At 42.2% G+C, this 17,089-nt stretch overlaps 1 protein-coding gene across 1 annotated transcript in view; it reads left to right on the forward strand.

The window, feature by feature from the left end:
* Positions 1–17,089, forward strand: part of nek11 (NIMA-related kinase 11) — a 311,548-nt gene that overhangs the window by 84,081 nt on the left and 210,378 nt on the right. The window contains exons 3-4 of the mRNA XM_028817897.2: positions 7,567–7,732; positions 15,038–15,156. Of these exons, the coding sequence (XP_028673730.1) occupies positions 7,567–7,732; positions 15,038–15,156 (285 nt within the window). The remainder of the gene's footprint in view (positions 1–7,566; positions 7,733–15,037; positions 15,157–17,089) is intronic.

Below are 17,089 nucleotides of genomic sequence, written 5' to 3' on the forward strand. Positions count from 1 at the left end.
TTTATTCGTCTGCAGCCAAGAAATGAAATTGCGCTTCTTGGTGTGCATCCCTTCAATGGGAAATCAAAACACCGGAAGAATGGAGTTTTCATCGTTCTTAGTGGAGCTCCGTCTCGTGGGTTGCTCTGGCCGAAAGTGACACCTCCGTCTGGGTCGCCTGGGGTTTTATGGAGGAACTAAGTTCCTTAGATGGGCGTCTTTTCTGCATTGTGGGGAAAGAAGGAGATGATTGTGTTAGTGGCAGCTTCACCTCTCGCCTTGGTGGGTTATTACAAACCTCGATAGAGCCTGCAGCTCTATATAGTTACATGCGCGTGCATGGGAGGCAGCTTTACGACTCTAGTGAATGTAGTTAACCGCCGAGCCAGATGTTGGCACTGTTTTCTGATTCTTCCTCTCCTTCGGTCTCTGCAGACAGGATGATTGACAGCTCTTCCATCATTGATGACATCTCCAGTGCCTGTCCTCCTGGACCCACCCCTTTCCTACCATCTTCTTTCATAACCCGGAAAACCAGTTACCTACTTCAGATCTGTTTGGATTTGTGTCTCTAAAGACATCTCCACAACTAATTGAGTGTTAATTTGCACATAAAACCTGTCATACGGGATACCAAAGTGGTACCCCAACTCTTGCTTTGTGTTCTTTGTGCCATTTCACAAAATTATATAATTTTATAAGTTTAGGCAGAGTAATGGATTTGCATTGGTAGTCCAAGTCCTCGTCCACTCAGCCACTCTGCACACACCAGGTCGGCCCTCAGCGGCTTCCCCAAATTCCAATATGAATTTCAGGTGGTTATGGCCAATAATTTGTATGACATCAGCACCATTGCTTCCCAGTGGCCGCATTCTTGTAGGCCTAAATGGATGAGCATAAAACATTTCCCATCAATATTTGATTTCCATTCCATTTTCACTTCCCATCACCGCTGATGAAAGCAGCCCTCAAAGGCTGGAATTGGCACCGAGAGGTGGAATTGTTTTCTCTGTCTCTGTGCCGGCAGGAAAGCAAACTCCAATAATGGCTTGTGACAGCTGGAATTAACCTGAAATTATAACTTCAAGCCTTACAGATGGGTTCCACAGTTTGTCTGAGCGGATTTTCAAGTGCAGGCTTTTGAGGTTTGTGCAGTGCAAATAATTATTTATCTTTTAGTGGACTGTCATCAGTCTGACTGAACTGAAATGGAATTTATGTAACACCCTGAAATGGAAAAGAACAAGAACCAAAAAGGCCACAGGTTGACTAGATCATCAGGCAAAGTTTACTGATATAGCACCTTTCAAAGCTAACGGCAACACTCTGTGCTCACATTGAAACATGGACGACAAGCACCAATGCAGTCTAACATGACCACAGTGAAACACTGGCATTCTGGGACGAGCCTGCAAAGGACTGGGCATCAAATCAGAATCTGATAAGGCGAGTCGGGACTGTAATGAATTCTGCAATTCTTCTTTTTCATCATTACTTTTGCTGGAGCCTTTTTGATTTTTTTTTTATAAACGGAATGGGATCCTCCATGACACACAGGGGACCATCAAGCTGGACACATAAGAAATTTGACAGACAAGCGAAGACCATTCAAGCAATCAGGCTCGATTGTGTAGCTACCGTATACACTTGCAGATAGGTTCTCCCACGGATAAGTCGGGGTTTGATTTTACCGTATAATTTCCGGTATTTTATAATGTCGGTCGTAAAAGTCAAATGCGGAAAACTCACGCTATTGGTCCAAGAGATTATGATATACTAACGCCCGCCTGAGAGAGTCACCATGGAGCACATGGCCTTTTTCTTTCTATGTATTGTGCCTACATGACCACACGGTGATACCCAAACTATTCCAAAGTGACGTTTACACTATTTTGTGTTTTTTGTATCTCACACCCTCATACACTTTTATCGTAAGAGCATCCCTTATCTACGGTGGAGCGTTCGATCAGAAGAAAATATGAAGCTGGTTTTAAATTAAGTCGTTGAAGTGTCGAAAAAATTTGGTAACTGCATTGCTGCAACAAAATTCAATGTGTCTGAGAAACTGGTGTGAGACTGGAGGAGGCAAGAGGATGTAAAAATAAAACCAAGTGTCGCATTTTTGAACGGACGTCTAAGTCGGGGTCTGATTTTATGACCAATTTTTCGGGTTTCAAGACCCGACTTAATCATGAGTATATATGGCAAAAGCTCAGCTATCTCAACATCTCCTCCTGATCATTCTTATAAAGGTTGACAAGATTTCTACTTCAACTCCATTGCTCGGTAGTCTTGTTCTCGATTTCCCCCAACTGTGTGACTAAAGAAGTGGTTTCTGGTTTTGGTCCTGAATTCACTTCCCTGTAATTTCGTGATTCGCCATTTTTAGTTGAAAGAATTCTGGTGGATCTACTTTGTCTTTGCCTTCGAGCAGTGGTCCTTCAGCATTTATTTTTTGTGACCCACTTTTGTCTTTTTGTGTCTTCGAGATTTAGATTTGCCACCGATAGTCGTTTCGCTGTGATCAATTACCATGCCACTGCCAGTTATCCTTGAGAAATCTCTGCCGACATCCTTCCTGGTGGAAAGGAGGTGGGGGTGGGGTCCCTTTAAATGAATCCGTGATGAGAGTCACAGCAGAGCAGTGGTGTTTGCTTTAATGATCCATCACAAACCATATGCGACCCTTTTCCATTGATTAAAATTCTAAATCGTGATACTAACAACACGTGACTCGAAATGTGTTGTGACCCATAGTTTAAGAAGCTGTGCCTTCGAGGATTTTGAAGGATCCCGATTAGTTCCCCACACAGTCCCCTCTGCTTACAACTAAACAGGCTTACTTCTCTAAGTCTGTCGTAGTAGGACATGTTCTTCAGACCCATGATGCACCTGGTGGCTAAACCTCTGCACAGCTTCATGTGATGCTGTGTATCTTTTTTAGCGTGATGATCAGAACTCCACACAACACTCCAGATGTAGTCTCACTTATCCATTAGGTAGTCATGAATGAAATGAAATCAAACAAATCACCAGGACCAGATAATATTTACCCTCGAGTTCTTAAGGAGGCTAGCGAGTTCTGATATAAACCCTTGACACATATTTTTAGGAAGTCACTGCACACTGGAGAGATTCTGAAAGACTGGAAAATGGCAAATAACATCCCATTATATAAAAAGGGTGACTGGCCAGATCCAAGCAACTAGAGGCCAGTAAGCTTAACATGCATCACAGGAAAATTAATGGAAGGAATTATTAAGGATAAGATTGAACAACACCTGGCAAGGACAGGACAGACAACATGGGGTCAGAAGAGGGAGGTCGTGTTTTACTAACATGCTGGAATTCTATGAGGAGACAACAAAAGGATACGATCAAAGTGGAGCAGATGTTATTTATCTGGACATTCAGAAAGCATTTGATAAGGTGCCACATGAGAGGGTGGGCATCAAATTAAAAGAAGTGGCAGTCCAGGGTGATGATTTTAGATGGTGATGGTGTGAGGAACCTCCTCAGAACTGGCCGATGTTAAGAGTGGTGATCAGCAGGGGTCAGTGCTGGGGCCGCTGCTATTTTTAATATATAGAAATGATTTAGATAGGAATATAAGTAACAAGCTGGTGAAGTTTGCAGATGATACCAAGATAGTTGTATTAGTAGATAATTTGGAATCCATTATATCATTGCAGAAAGACTTGGATAGCAGACAGGCTTGGGCAGATTTGTGGCAGATGAAATTTGATGTCAGTAAATGTAAAGAATTACACATAGGAAGTAAAATTGTGAGGTTTGAATACACAATGGGCGGTCTGAAAATCAGGGTACACTTTATGAGAAGGATTTAGGAGTCACGGTGGACTCTAAACTATTGAATGCCAGACAGTGTTCAGAAGCCATTAAGAAGGCAAACAGAATGTCAGGTTATATAGCGACTTGATGTGTGGAGCACAAGTAACAGGAGGTTCTGTTCAAGTCTTTATAACACACTGATGAGGCCTCATCTGGAGTCCTGGGTGCAGTTTTGATCCCCAGATTACAAAAAGGACAAATCAGCACTAGAAAAGGGTCCAGAGAAGAGCGACTGGGCTGATTCAGGGCTACAGGGGATGAATTATCAGGAAAAGATTAAAAGAGCTGAGCCTTTACAGTTTAAGCAAAAGAAGATTAAGAGGTGACCTGAGTGAAGTGTTTAAAATTATGAAGGGAATTAGTCCAGTGGATCGAGACTGTTATTTTAACATAAGTTCATCAAGAACACGGGGACACAGCTGGAAACTTGTTAAGGGTAAATTTCACATAAACATTAGGAAGGTTTTCTTTACTCAAAAAATGATAGACACTTGGAATAAGCAACCAAGTAGTGTGGTAGTCAGTAAGACGTTGAGGACTTTCAAAACTCGACTTTGGAAGAAATAAGTGGAGAGGACTGGTGAGCTTTGTTGGGCTGAATGGCCTGTTCTCGTCTAGAGTGTTCTAGTCTGGACATAACGGCCCATAGATTTGTTTTTTATGTGACCTAACATTTTATTTGCTTGTTAAATCATTTTCTGTACGTTGATTAGATGATGAAATTGTTATGTCAACAGAAACTCCTAAATCCTTCCCAGAGGTTGCTTTCTGTAGTTCAGTGTCTCCCATCTTATATTTCTAATTGATGTTCTCAGCGTTACCCAACATGTAACACTTTGCACTTTTCGACATTAAACTGCATTTTCCAGGAGTCCACTCAGTTCGGAAGGTCCAGGACTTTTTGAATTGTTTTTGCTGCCCTCTAAGTGTCTTCTGTTCCCCCAATTTTAGTGTAATCTGTGGATTTCACAAGTTTACTAACTACACTGGAAATTGTGTCATTAAACCCTGGAGTTGTCTCCCAGGCATGCGTGTGTGACATCGGGTACCGGGTTTTCACTGTAAACCACTTTAGTCAGCTTGTAGTTGTGTTAAATGTGCTCCATAAATAACACTGACTCGACTTGACTCCATATGGCTCGATCCTGCATGTCCTCTCCAGTCGGACCTTTTTCCTTCAGATCTTCTTTATCTTTATCCATTCACCTCCGCTTTGGCCTCCCTTGCTTTCTCTTCAGGTTAGGTGGATTGGCGATTCTAAATTGGCCCTAGTGTGTGCTTGGTGTGTGGGTGTGTTTGTGTGTGTCCTGCGGTGTGTTGGCACCCTGCCCAGGATTGGTTCCCTGCCTTGTGCCCTGTGTTGGCTGGGATTGGCTCCAGCAGACCCCCCGTGACCCTGTCTTCGGATTCAGTGGGTTGGAAAATGGATGGATGGATGGATAGATGCTTTCTCTTCCCCTGTGCTTCCATTCCCATCACACTTTTGCACTCATCTTCTTTGTCTTTTCTCATCGCAAGTCCACAGCCCCATTGGGTGAGTCCTGGGCACTGAGCTTGGAGATGAAACGACAGAGGAGGAGGAGGGACCTGATTTTGACTACTTGATTTGACCCCTGTTGGATTTATTTATTGATTGACTGAATGATTTTTTACTCCCAAAATGAGTACCTGTTTTTACTGGATTATTTATGGACTAGCTGTACCCCGTGGCTGCACCCACATAGTAATGAACCAGGACAAACTTTAAAAATCAATAGACGTTGGCACTGTACCTGATCATGTTCAGCTGTGATGGGAGAGCGTTTCCTGGGTGGGGAGAAAAGCACATGGCCGTGATATCTCTGGCAATCAGCAGCTACCCTCTACAACACATGGAGTTCTGATCTCTCTCTCAAAAACGTCAAACGTTACTTCTTAACAATCTCTAGATGATGATGTCTGCTGAACAAACAAATATCGCTAGCTAAGTGGAGGCGAGGTGCACTCCAACACGTGGCGAGACTTAGACTAACTCGAACAGAGGCTGGCGCGTGAATGAGGAAGGCCCCCATCCCCTGCTCTTGGTCCACAGCCACTCTGTTGGATTTGCATTAATACATCGGTACTGCAAGCGAACTCTGGTACTTAGCGTGATGAGAGAAGTCACAAAATCAACCGGAAAGCTCAAGCAAAATATAGAAAACGTCCAGATCTAAATCCGTTAAGTAATTCTCTCATAAAAAGCGGACAGACATACAGACGGAGCTCGCTTGGACCACGAAATTTTTAAAACCGTTTCTTAGCGAGCACCTATGGGCCAAGGGAATCCTTCATTCCAAATTTCAAGTCCCAAGTCCTCGTGGTTCAGAGATTTCATGATGAGTGAGTCAGTGGGATTTGGCTTTTATTTATATATATATATATATATATATATATAATGTATATATATGTATATATACAGTATGTGTGTGTATATATATATATATATACTAGTTATTTAGCCCGTTACAATAACGGGCGCTAGAACAGTAGTGCATAAACATTAGTAGGTACAGTCTATATTAAATGGCAAGGGACTTTGACCTCATTCTTTTTGTTGGTCGTATTTTTCTTTCTTTCAGCCTTTCTTTTGTTGATGTTTACTTGCTGAGCTGACCGTTCTTCGTGGGCTGCTGCCATGTATTGTGTGTCTTTAATTTTCTGTGACAGTAATACTGTCTTGTACGGCTGTATTCAATAAGGGCGCGCACAAAAAGGTGAGCTTCAAAAGGGCGACCTCAATTGAGCGCGGCGAATAAAGGCGTTCGTAGATGATTTAGTTCAAATGGCTCTGGAATATGTGAAGAGCAACAAAGGTGCAGATCTTTATTTATGCGCGCCTTTATTCGCTGCGCCCAATTGAGGTCGCCCTTTTGAGGCTCGTCTTTTTGTGCGCGCCCTTATTGAAGGATACTGGCTTGTACGTCCGCTGGCTTGTACGTCGGTAATATGCCTTTATTCTGCCCTGACAGTAATACTGGCTTGTATGTGGCTGTAATATGCGTCACTGTATTGTGTACCTTTAATTTCCTCTCGCAGTAATACTGGTTTGTATTTCCGTAAAACGCCTGCAACTTTCTCTGACAGTAATATCGCACATCGCACCGTGCCCCACGCATGCGCACTTCACCAGAAGACACCCACAAACGGACACTTGGACGCACATAGAGATTATATATATATATATATATATATAGATATATAGATATAGATTTTAGATTAATGCATTTATTGGACACTTATGGTTTGAATAAAATGCACTAAGCACTTTTTGATGTACCTCTCTTGTCTGTGTGTCCTCATTGCACTGGTGCACCCTCTGTATCGTGACTATCGATGTCCTTGGTACAGGAAGATGACATGCTGTGGGCACCCTGGGGCATCACAGTCCTTCTCTTGTCTGAAGTGATACTTACTAGTAGCATCTTTCAGATCACTCCTTTCTCTCAACTCTCATGGTGCAATCCCATCAGGCCTTGGGGTTTCCAGTTTTCATCATATTGAGAGGCTGACACAAATGTGACTCCTCTTTTTTAAATCTGTAATTGTGGAGCTCATTAGGACTTCTTCCTGAGGTGTTGCATTTATTTCTTCCTCTATGAGTACTTGAATGAAATATGTATTTAATTCATTTGCTGTTTTTCTGTTCATTACGGAGGAATTTTCTTAATACTTTTTCTTATCATAGTAATTCTATTTATTTTTTTATTCTCACAGAAAAGTACTGAAGGAAATCTCTGTTGGAAATCTTGGACCCAATGATACAGTTCAGGCTCATCAGGAGGCACAGCTACTGTCCCAGTTACAACATCCAAATATTGTCAAGTTCTACTCCAGTTTCCTCGAACAGGACAAGTTTTGCATCATAACGGAGTACTGTGAGGTACGTTTCAATAGCTTGAAAAGAGCTTTTTTCATATATCAAGGATAACACATTAGGGAGTCATATTTAAAAATAAGAGGGAAGATCTTCTACAGGGTGCATCTTGGTGGTGCAGTAAAGAGAGCAGAGTTCCCATTTTGCATGTTCTCCCTGTGTCTATGTGGGTTTCTACTGTGCTCTGGTTTCCTCTTACTGTCCAAAGACATGCATGTTAAGTGAACTGATGATGCTAAGTTGGCCTGTGTGTGTGTGTGTGTTTGACCTTGAAATGACTGATTCCCCTATCCAATGTTTGTTCCTGTCTTGCACCCTATGCTAGATGGGATGCACTCCTGCCCTTATCATGACTGTCTGGTCTGGAGTAAGTTGGTTACAAAATGACATGTCATGACCTCCTAAATGAGCCAATGGGGAGGAACAATCCTGTCATGGATAAAGTAGACATTTCTGTTGAGGTCCTACAGTCAGAAATGTTCCATACGTGATTAGTCAGTGTCGGGTGTTTTCAACTGGTAAAGCATGGAAGTCCCAAAAGGGCTTCCAAAAATGCACATTAGAGGGGGAAATCCCGCCTAAAACCCTGGAGAGACACAAAAAGGACCACATAGAAACATTATAAAATAAAAGTTTAATATCACAAAAATGCTCTTCAATAATAATAATGAAGCTCCATGGTGCACGCAAGTCCCAAAAGTGCTTCCAAAAATGCATATTAGAAGGGGAAATCCCACCTAAAACCCCAGCGAGACACAAAAATGGCCTCATAGAACCTTTCAAAAGTAAAAGTTTAATATCACAAAGATACTCTTTATTAATACAGTAATAATGAAGCTCCATGGTGTACGTAAGTCCCAAAAGGGCTTCCAAAAATGCATATTAGAGGGGTAAATCCCTCCTAAAACCCACATGAGACACAAAAAGGATCTCGTAGAACCTTTATAAAATAAAAGTTTAATATCAAAAAAATGCACTTCAATAATAATGAAGCTCCATGGCGTACAAAAGCAAAATGATTTGCCTTAAACAATAAGGTTTTTTAATGCAACCGGAGTCCCAATGCAGTTAGTCAAAAACAGAGCGGGAAGTCAAAAAGCCCAGTAGATCACAAAACATAAGAGCTTACCACTCCCTGGTACATTCAGAATGAACCACTAGGAACTGCGGGAGACCCCCAGTATTTATTGAGTGGAGGGCAGTTCCTGGCAGTGATTGGCTGGAGACCAACCACAAAACACAAAGAGCATAACACAGGCAAAGAGAATACAGCAGATGATTCACAAAAGTCACATTAATTATTATTGTGTATTGTGGAAGTGGAGGTGCTTTGTGCACATTATTGTAGTAATAAAAATATTGCTGGGACTTTTTTTACCTGGTGTTTGGACGTGTTGTCTGTGGGTTTTATGGAGCGACAGCGACCCCTAGTGTCACAGCACATAAAAAACAACTTTATTACTTGGGAAAACTGACGTATTAAAATTGATGAAAGAGTTTGAGCAAATTCATTAATCATATTGACAGCCAGCCAATCAGGTGCATGTAGCAATCACATCTTGCAAAACTCCCATAGCATTTTAAAAGAAATATGACGGACTAAACGAAGAGGACAAAGCGATGTCAGAAGGGGGTGCCAGCAACTGGCGGCCGTTTCCATCTGATCGTCAGCAAAGCATCTCATGAACAACTTTGAGTGCCGAATCAATGCCGCCCTGTGACATCTTTAACTTTTTCGTAAACCATTTTTTAAAGACTGCTAGGGGGCTCTGCCCCCTGCTTGCTTCGCTCGCCAACCCCCATGTGGGCGCTATGTGCCAGCCACTTCGTGTCTCTGCCGCTCGCGTATGGGGAAGCGGATGTACAATTTAAACAGATTTTTATTTTCATGGGAACTGTTACATATGCATATTACAACTAACTATTTTACATTACAGTGAGTAATTAATCATAGTTAATAATAGTAAAATGTAATTAATTGAAATAAAATTATGTTTCATGTTGCGTTACAGGTATTCGTTGAGTTATATGTTTTCATTCTGTTTGGCTTTGAAATTCACACTTTTTAAACTTCTCTCTTTGATATCTTCGTCTTTCAAAACTCTTTCAAAACTAATTTGTCACATGTTAGTTTATTATAAATGCAACCGTGATCTTTTCGGATTCGTTTAGAAATCCAAGAAAACGTCTTTGTCTGTGTTTTGCAGACAAATCTCGTGTAAAGTGTGATACTTTTGGACGTATGGATATGTATCCATTATTGGCTGTAGAATTTCTAATACGTCTGGTCGTTTAACTCTTTCGATTCTATGTTGCATCACTTCTCCATGATCATAAATATACACCTGACCGAATTATAGTTTCTTTGAATTTAAACTTGTCGTAGCTTTAATTGTTGTGGGACCACAGATTCTCATAGCGTATGGTCCTGAATCATGTAAATCTACGTTTTGAGCATTGAATGTTGTGATTGTGAACAGATTATTGTAGGTTCTGATATTTTTGCCTGTAGTGTTTGTGGATTTCACTTTCACCAAATAACAAATCTTTTAATTCTCGTGGATACGCTTCTTCATTGGGAAGAAACACTACTTTTCCCTGATGGCAACACGAATTAGACGATTTACAATTCTCCAACTTAAACATTAAAGCCAAACAATATCTACATACTTCTGTCATAGTCCATATATTTGATCTCTTTTTGCTGTTCTGTTATTTCACCGAGTAGTAATTTCCGCTTGTTATCACTAATGCGATCTTTACTATCGGTTTTTTGTGACTTTCAAATCTTAGTACTTTCACAATCTCCAACCTGCTCTGCACGTGTATCGCGGCAATGTTGACTTTAAATGAGGAAAACGTAAAAATTTATAAGAGCTGAGAGCGCAGGAACTGTGTCCGACAAAAGCATTCACACGAATGAGAGACGAGTGGACCGTAGGCATGTTTGAAAATGGTTGAGAGGAGGGAGGGACTTGACAAAATCTCTTGGCAAAAAGTCTTGTCTCAAGATTTCCTTTTATAGTAGAGAGATATATGTCCAGACTTTGCTTTCCACATTTTCTTTTATGCTTTTCTTTACTGGTGTTATTACTCTTTAATAAATACCACAATGCTTTTAACTTTCTCTACTTTGTCTTCATATTTAGAGTGATTGAGGTAATAAGGTTATTTTTATTAAGAGCAACTGAAGCAGTCGGAGGTTTGCATTACGCTCCGTGCTGCGAGGTTTATTAAGGCTGAGTGTGAGAGCTCCACGCAATAGTAGGGAACTGGATGTAAAGTAAGGCCTTCTTGGTGGATAAATGGCCGATAGCCAAGGATGTTGAGTCTTTGTATGTTTAAATATACATTCCAAGAGGCCAAAGTAATATTCACGTCTGAGATATATTTAAAACATCTGTGATAGACGGCCGGCAGCTCAACCCTGCCGGAACGACCACAGAGTGGAAGGATGGGGGAAGGCAGCCTCTTTGGGACACTACTTTCCCCCAGTTGTTAGCTGGCAGCTTCCCTGCAGTATAGCAGTGCTCCGGATTCCCGCAGGGCACCATGGAACATGTAGTTTTATACAACGGCACTTCTGTGTACTGTGGATGCCACCAGGGGACACTGTGAGAGAACCTAGGGAGTCCTGTCCTCCCCATAGCCTGGAAGTACGAAGTCACGAGGACAGAAACCCTGAAGTACTTCCAGGCTGATTAAAGAACTTAAGTTCTCCTTCTGACCCAGAAGTGCTAGCAAGTCACGTGAGAGGAAGAACAGAAGCAATTCCAGGTCAAGAACTATATAAAGGACTGCTGAAGACCCAGCAGGCGAGCCGGAGTCGGGTGGAGGTGGGCAAAGCTTGCTGTGAGGTATGAAGGAGAAGATAAGGAGAGAGAATATTATGCTTGGTGATTGCATTTACCTATTTATGGTGGCTGTGGTGTTTGGAGGGCACTATACAAGAAGAAAAGAATTAATAAACTAGCCATATGCGCCCAACTACGTTGTGCGTGTTAAAGTTGTTTGTGAAGAGCTCCCTGTTTAAACGCGGCTGCCAGTCGTGAACAGGGCCCTTCGTCGCACAGCATTATGATTTTTTATAAGGGAAACAAAATTACAAAAGAAAACCCTTGGACATTGATTCGATAGGAACGGCCTACTCGGAATCACTGTCCGAATAGTAATTATGTGGTGGTGGAGGAACATTTCTGCTTCTCTCCGTTCACAGTCCGTCTCGTTCTCACGACGCTGTTGTTTCCTTTCACAATCTCTTCTCAACCTTTCTCCAATCTCACAGGTTGCTTTGTGGCAATCCAAAGAGTAAGGCAATATACACGGAGCAATGGTTATAAAAGGGGGACACATAGGTATCCAGGCTCTTTAAAGCATAAATAGGGATCACTTCACTGACATGTGAGCAAGCCAGGGTACAACTGTGAGACGCGCAGCACTCACCGGCTACAACGTAACAATAATAATTTCCGGAATGTGCTGTTACGTTGTCATTCATTTTACCCACTGTCTTTCTTTCATTCATATGTTACGTAGGCACGTACCTTTTATCTTCGGCAATCTCATTCTCTAACCAGGCCTCAGGAGCTAACCAGCGTAACACTGTCCACCACCCCTTTCGTTATTCCGGCACATTGTTGACATCCGTGAGTAACAACAACGTACTAAACTGGAAGGCGGTCTACGCATGTGTAGAATTCGCAGACAAACAAAGATCAAGATCCAAATGAAGATTATATACTAGCGACTTGGCGCGCGCGCTACGCTGCGCGTTGGATGAGCACAGTTGAAGGACTCCCTGTTTAAACGTGGCTGCCAGTCGTGAACTGGGTCCTTCATTGCACCACATTTGATTTTTGCATGGGAAACAAAATTTCAAAACAAAACCCATGATTCACGAAGTGTGTGACACAGACTAATCAGAATCGTATACGTTGTGTAAATGGTTGTAAGGAAGAGGAGGATCATACCGTTGAGGACGTCATGTGCTTGTCGAGGGGGCATGTAGTGGTACTTCATTCTGAAGAGCAAAGCGATGTAGGTCATTTGAGTGGTCTTCATTAACTTCGTCAGTGACATGCAGCACTGTGTCATCGCGTCCGTCACCTTCATTGCCCATACTAATGTCTGTGTAGTCACACAGTCCCGTGGCATTCGAGTGGACAGAGTCGAGTACTTCTTGCTAAACAACGTTCTCTGTGAAGTATTTATTAGTATCTTGTAGTAATTTCCCTTGACTTTTGCAAGGCAATGTTTTGACTTTCACTTTTGGAAAACCTTTTCCTCTGGAGAAGGCGACATAGAGCTGGCCATGTGTGAAGACAGGCACAGGAAGGAATATACCTACAAGATGTAGTGTTTGACCCTGCACCTTATTTATTGTAATAGCGTATGCCAATCGGAGTGGGAATTGCCTTCTGTGCATGTCAAAAGGCAGGTCAGAGTCATCCATAGTATCGAGACCTATCCTGGGGATGAAGACATGTTGACCACAGTGTTTACCAGTGATTATGTTTGCTTCAAGTAAGTGGTCATGCGTAATGTGTCCTCTCTCTCTGTAGGAGTTTGTCTATTACGGTTGTTTTGCAATCGTAAGGACCTGTCGTCGGGTGTCTCATTGGCACGCTTTTGCCTCTTTCTTTCGCGATCACGGCGTAATCTGTCTTCTCTCTCTGTAGGGGTTTCAGTTGCCTTTCGTTGTGCGGCAGAGACGCGTCGTTGAGCTAATCTGTGTGAATGCTGAGTGTCCGTTTCTTGCGAGCGACTGGCACGCCTTTGCCTCTTTGCTTCGTGATGATGGTGTAATGTGTCCTCTCTCGCAGCAGCAGGTTCAGTTGCCTTTCGTTTCGGCATTGTTCCGTAAGGTCTCCTCCGTACAAGTGTACATGGGTATCTGAAGACGGAAAGGCATAGTGGGCCGGAAGGGAGAAAATAGAAAATCGCGTCTTGAAATAAAGCACAATTTGTTTAGTTTGAATGTCTGTGTTTTGAGGTGTGACTGGAGTACTACAGTCTTCAGTAGTATAAGCCTGGAGGAGATTCTTAATGCAATGCCTATGTTTTAGCTGTCTCTCTACTGCCATCTAGTGCTTCTTCTTCTAATTCATTCGCGGACAAACAAAGATCAAGATCCAAATGAAGATTATATATAGAGATATCTTCTTGGTGGTTTTAATCTGTGTCCTGTGTGTCTGTCTGTTGGGTTTAAGGGGTAACAGTGACCCCCTAGCGTTCACACATCATATGTTGTTTTTGCTGTCAGTAAGTAAGTCTCTTGAAGTGCTTAGAGGGTGACAAGTTGTGTTATTGATATGGCACTTGTGTGGTTAAAAGTGGCAGAAGTTAACCAACTGTGTGTGTGAGTCATTTATAAGGCACTGTTGAGGTTCTGTGTGTCTGCGTATGTCTGTGTACGTGTGTGTTAATCTTAAGGGGTGACAGTAGACCAAACCAATAACAAACCTGATGAGTACACGTACCCCTGAAGAAAATAGGTAAAGGGTAAGTAAAGGGAACTATCACGATAATACAATAAACAAGGGGCCGCTCTGTCATGAAGTGTTGCAGTGGCATTTCTCCTTCTGGAAGTTTCTTCCATCTCGACACAGGTTCTCTGGTGCTCAGCGAGAGTGGTCATCAGGGTTTTGGTCACCACTCTTACCAAGGCCACTTTTCTTGTTATTGCTCAGTTTGGCTCTAGGAAGAGTCCTGGTTGTTCGAAACTTCTTCCGTTAAAAGATTATAAAGGTAACGGGGCTGTTGGAAGCCTTCAGCACAGCGGAGTTCCCCAGACGTTTGCTTCGACACAACTCTGTCTCTGAGCTCTGTGAGCAATTCCTTGGACCTCACGGCTTGGTTTTTGCTTAGCTGTGGGACCCTCTATAGACCGGTGTGTGCTTTGCTTTTCGTAATCAGTCCAGTCAATTGAATTGAGCACACTTTGTAGAAACATCTTAGTGATGATCAATGGAATGGAATGCATCTGAACCAAAGGGTCTGAACACTTGTGTCAAGGTGAGATGTGTTTTTTATTTTTAATAACATGATCATTTTTAAATGTCTAAAATTCTGCTTTTACCATATCATTCTTGAGTATTAAGTGCTGCTTGATGTGGGGGAGTAAAAAAAAATCTAATTTGTGTAAGGCTGCAACATAAGAAAACGTGAACAAAGTGAAGGGGGTCCGAATTCTTTCTGAGTCCACTGTATGTTGCTTTAGAATGATACTGAAAATTGAGACCAGAAAAAAAGGAAAGAAAATATTCTTCATTGTAAATAACAAATGAGGGCTTAAATGCTTCTTCATTTCAGGGAAGAGACTTGGACTGCAAGGTTGAGGAGTGCAAAGAAGCTGGCAGGACATTCCCAGAAGCTCAGATCATCGAGTGGTTTATTCAGCTCCTGTTGGGTGTGCATTACATGCATGCAAGGTAAACGCAAAAGTGACATTCGGGATTTTATTGTCATAAGCAGACTCCCGTTCTTTGTGTTTTTCTTATTTGTGTGCCATTACAGTATTTAAAATAGGAATGGGGTGCACCAGTCATCATAACCAAAATTAACAATAAGAATGGCTTGATAAGGGCACAACATTCTGCGCCGTATAGCTGGCCGATCCCGGTGTAGTAACAGTCTGCTCAAACTCGGCTTTAAGACACAGAGAGGGGTTTTCACGAGGTCACTGGAAAGGGGTGTGTGGCGCTCCCAATATCTGCAAAAGAATGAAGGTCCAAGGCTTTAGAGTCCTGGTGCTCAGTGTTTGAGAGACATGGATGCTATCCAGTGACCTGAGATAAAGACTGGACTCCTTCATGTGTGTCTCTTTGGAGAATCCTACAGTACCGCTGGCTTGACTTTATGTTGCTCACAGAGTCCTGAATGAGGAACATGACCGTCATTGTGAGGCAGGGTCAGTTACAGCACTTACGGACATGTGGCGCTATTCCCCGAGGGGGATACGGCTCACAGTACCCTCATTGTTGAGGACCCGAATGATTGGACCAGGCCAAGGGGACACACACGTAATACCTGGCAGTGGCAGATAGATGGATGGGACTGGACCGTGTGTCTGCCTTAGGGGTTGCCAACCAGGACCTTGTGCTGTTTCGTCGTGTGGTGGATGCGGCAATGCGCTGTACCAGTGCAGGCTCCTTAGCCTCACCTGACCTGAACAGAAGTTGGGACACCTGTGCACATTTTTTGCTTCAACTTGCAAGGCTTCATTTACTGTAACTGCTGCAGAACATCTGTAGGTTGTAACCCATTAGTTGTTCTCTGAAGAAGGCCCATTTGTAATATTCTGAAATTTCTTTTTTTTTAAATTTTGCTAACCTAAACTTTAATTAGTTTACTGCTTACCTTTTTACCATTTTAGGTCTTTCATTGCATTTCAGCTGATTAACTTTGAAAGAAAAACTGAGGTGTTCAAAAGCTGTTCACTGGTAGTGTAGGTAAGATGGGCACTTTGTGGTAGACCAATGTGAAAGGCTCTATATGATAGATAGATATGAACAGCACTATAAGATAGATTAGCACTATATAATAGATAGATAGGAAAGGCACTATACGATAGATAGATAAGAAAGGCACTATATGATAGATTTTTAATCTTAGTAAAGTAGGCAAGATAGATAGATGGATAAGAATGGCACTATACGATAGATAGATAGATAGATACTTTATTAATCCCAAGGGGAAATTCACATACTCCAGCAGCAGTATACTGATAAAGAACAATATTAAATTAAAGAGTGATAACAATGCAGGTATAACAGACAATAACTTTGAATAATGTTAACGTTTACCCCCCCGGGTGGAATTAAAGAGTCACATAGTGTGATGGAGGAACGATCTCCTCAGTCTGTCAGTGGAGCAGGACGGTGACAGCAGTCTGTCGCTGAAGCTGCTCCTCTGTCTGGAGATGATCCTGTTCAGTGGATGCAGTGGATTCTCCATGATTGACAGGAGTCTGCTCAGCGCCCGTCGCTCTGCCACGGATGTCAAACTGTCCAGCTCCATGCCAACAATTGAGCCTGCCTTCCTCACCAGTTTTTCCAGGGATGAGGCGTCCTTCTTCTTTATGGATAGATATAGATAGATGGATTAAAAAGGGATTTTTAATCTTAGTAAAGTAGGCAAGATAGATAGACAGACAGATAGATGGATAGATAGATGGATAAGAAAGGCGCTATATGATAGACAGATAGATAGATATATAGAAAAGGCACTATTTAACAGATAGATTTTTTAATCTTTAGTAAAGTAGACAGGATAGATAGATCGATAAGAAAGGCAGTATATGATAGATAGACAGTGTGACAGTTTGAGGTCCTCTCGACCCCTTGAACCCTCTGACCACTCTTC

Source organism: Erpetoichthys calabaricus, chromosome 13 (assembly GCF_900747795.2).
Source record: "Erpetoichthys calabaricus chromosome 13, fErpCal1.3, whole genome shotgun sequence".
NCBI classification, from domain to species: Eukaryota; Metazoa; Chordata; class Cladistia; order Polypteriformes; family Polypteridae; genus Erpetoichthys; species Erpetoichthys calabaricus.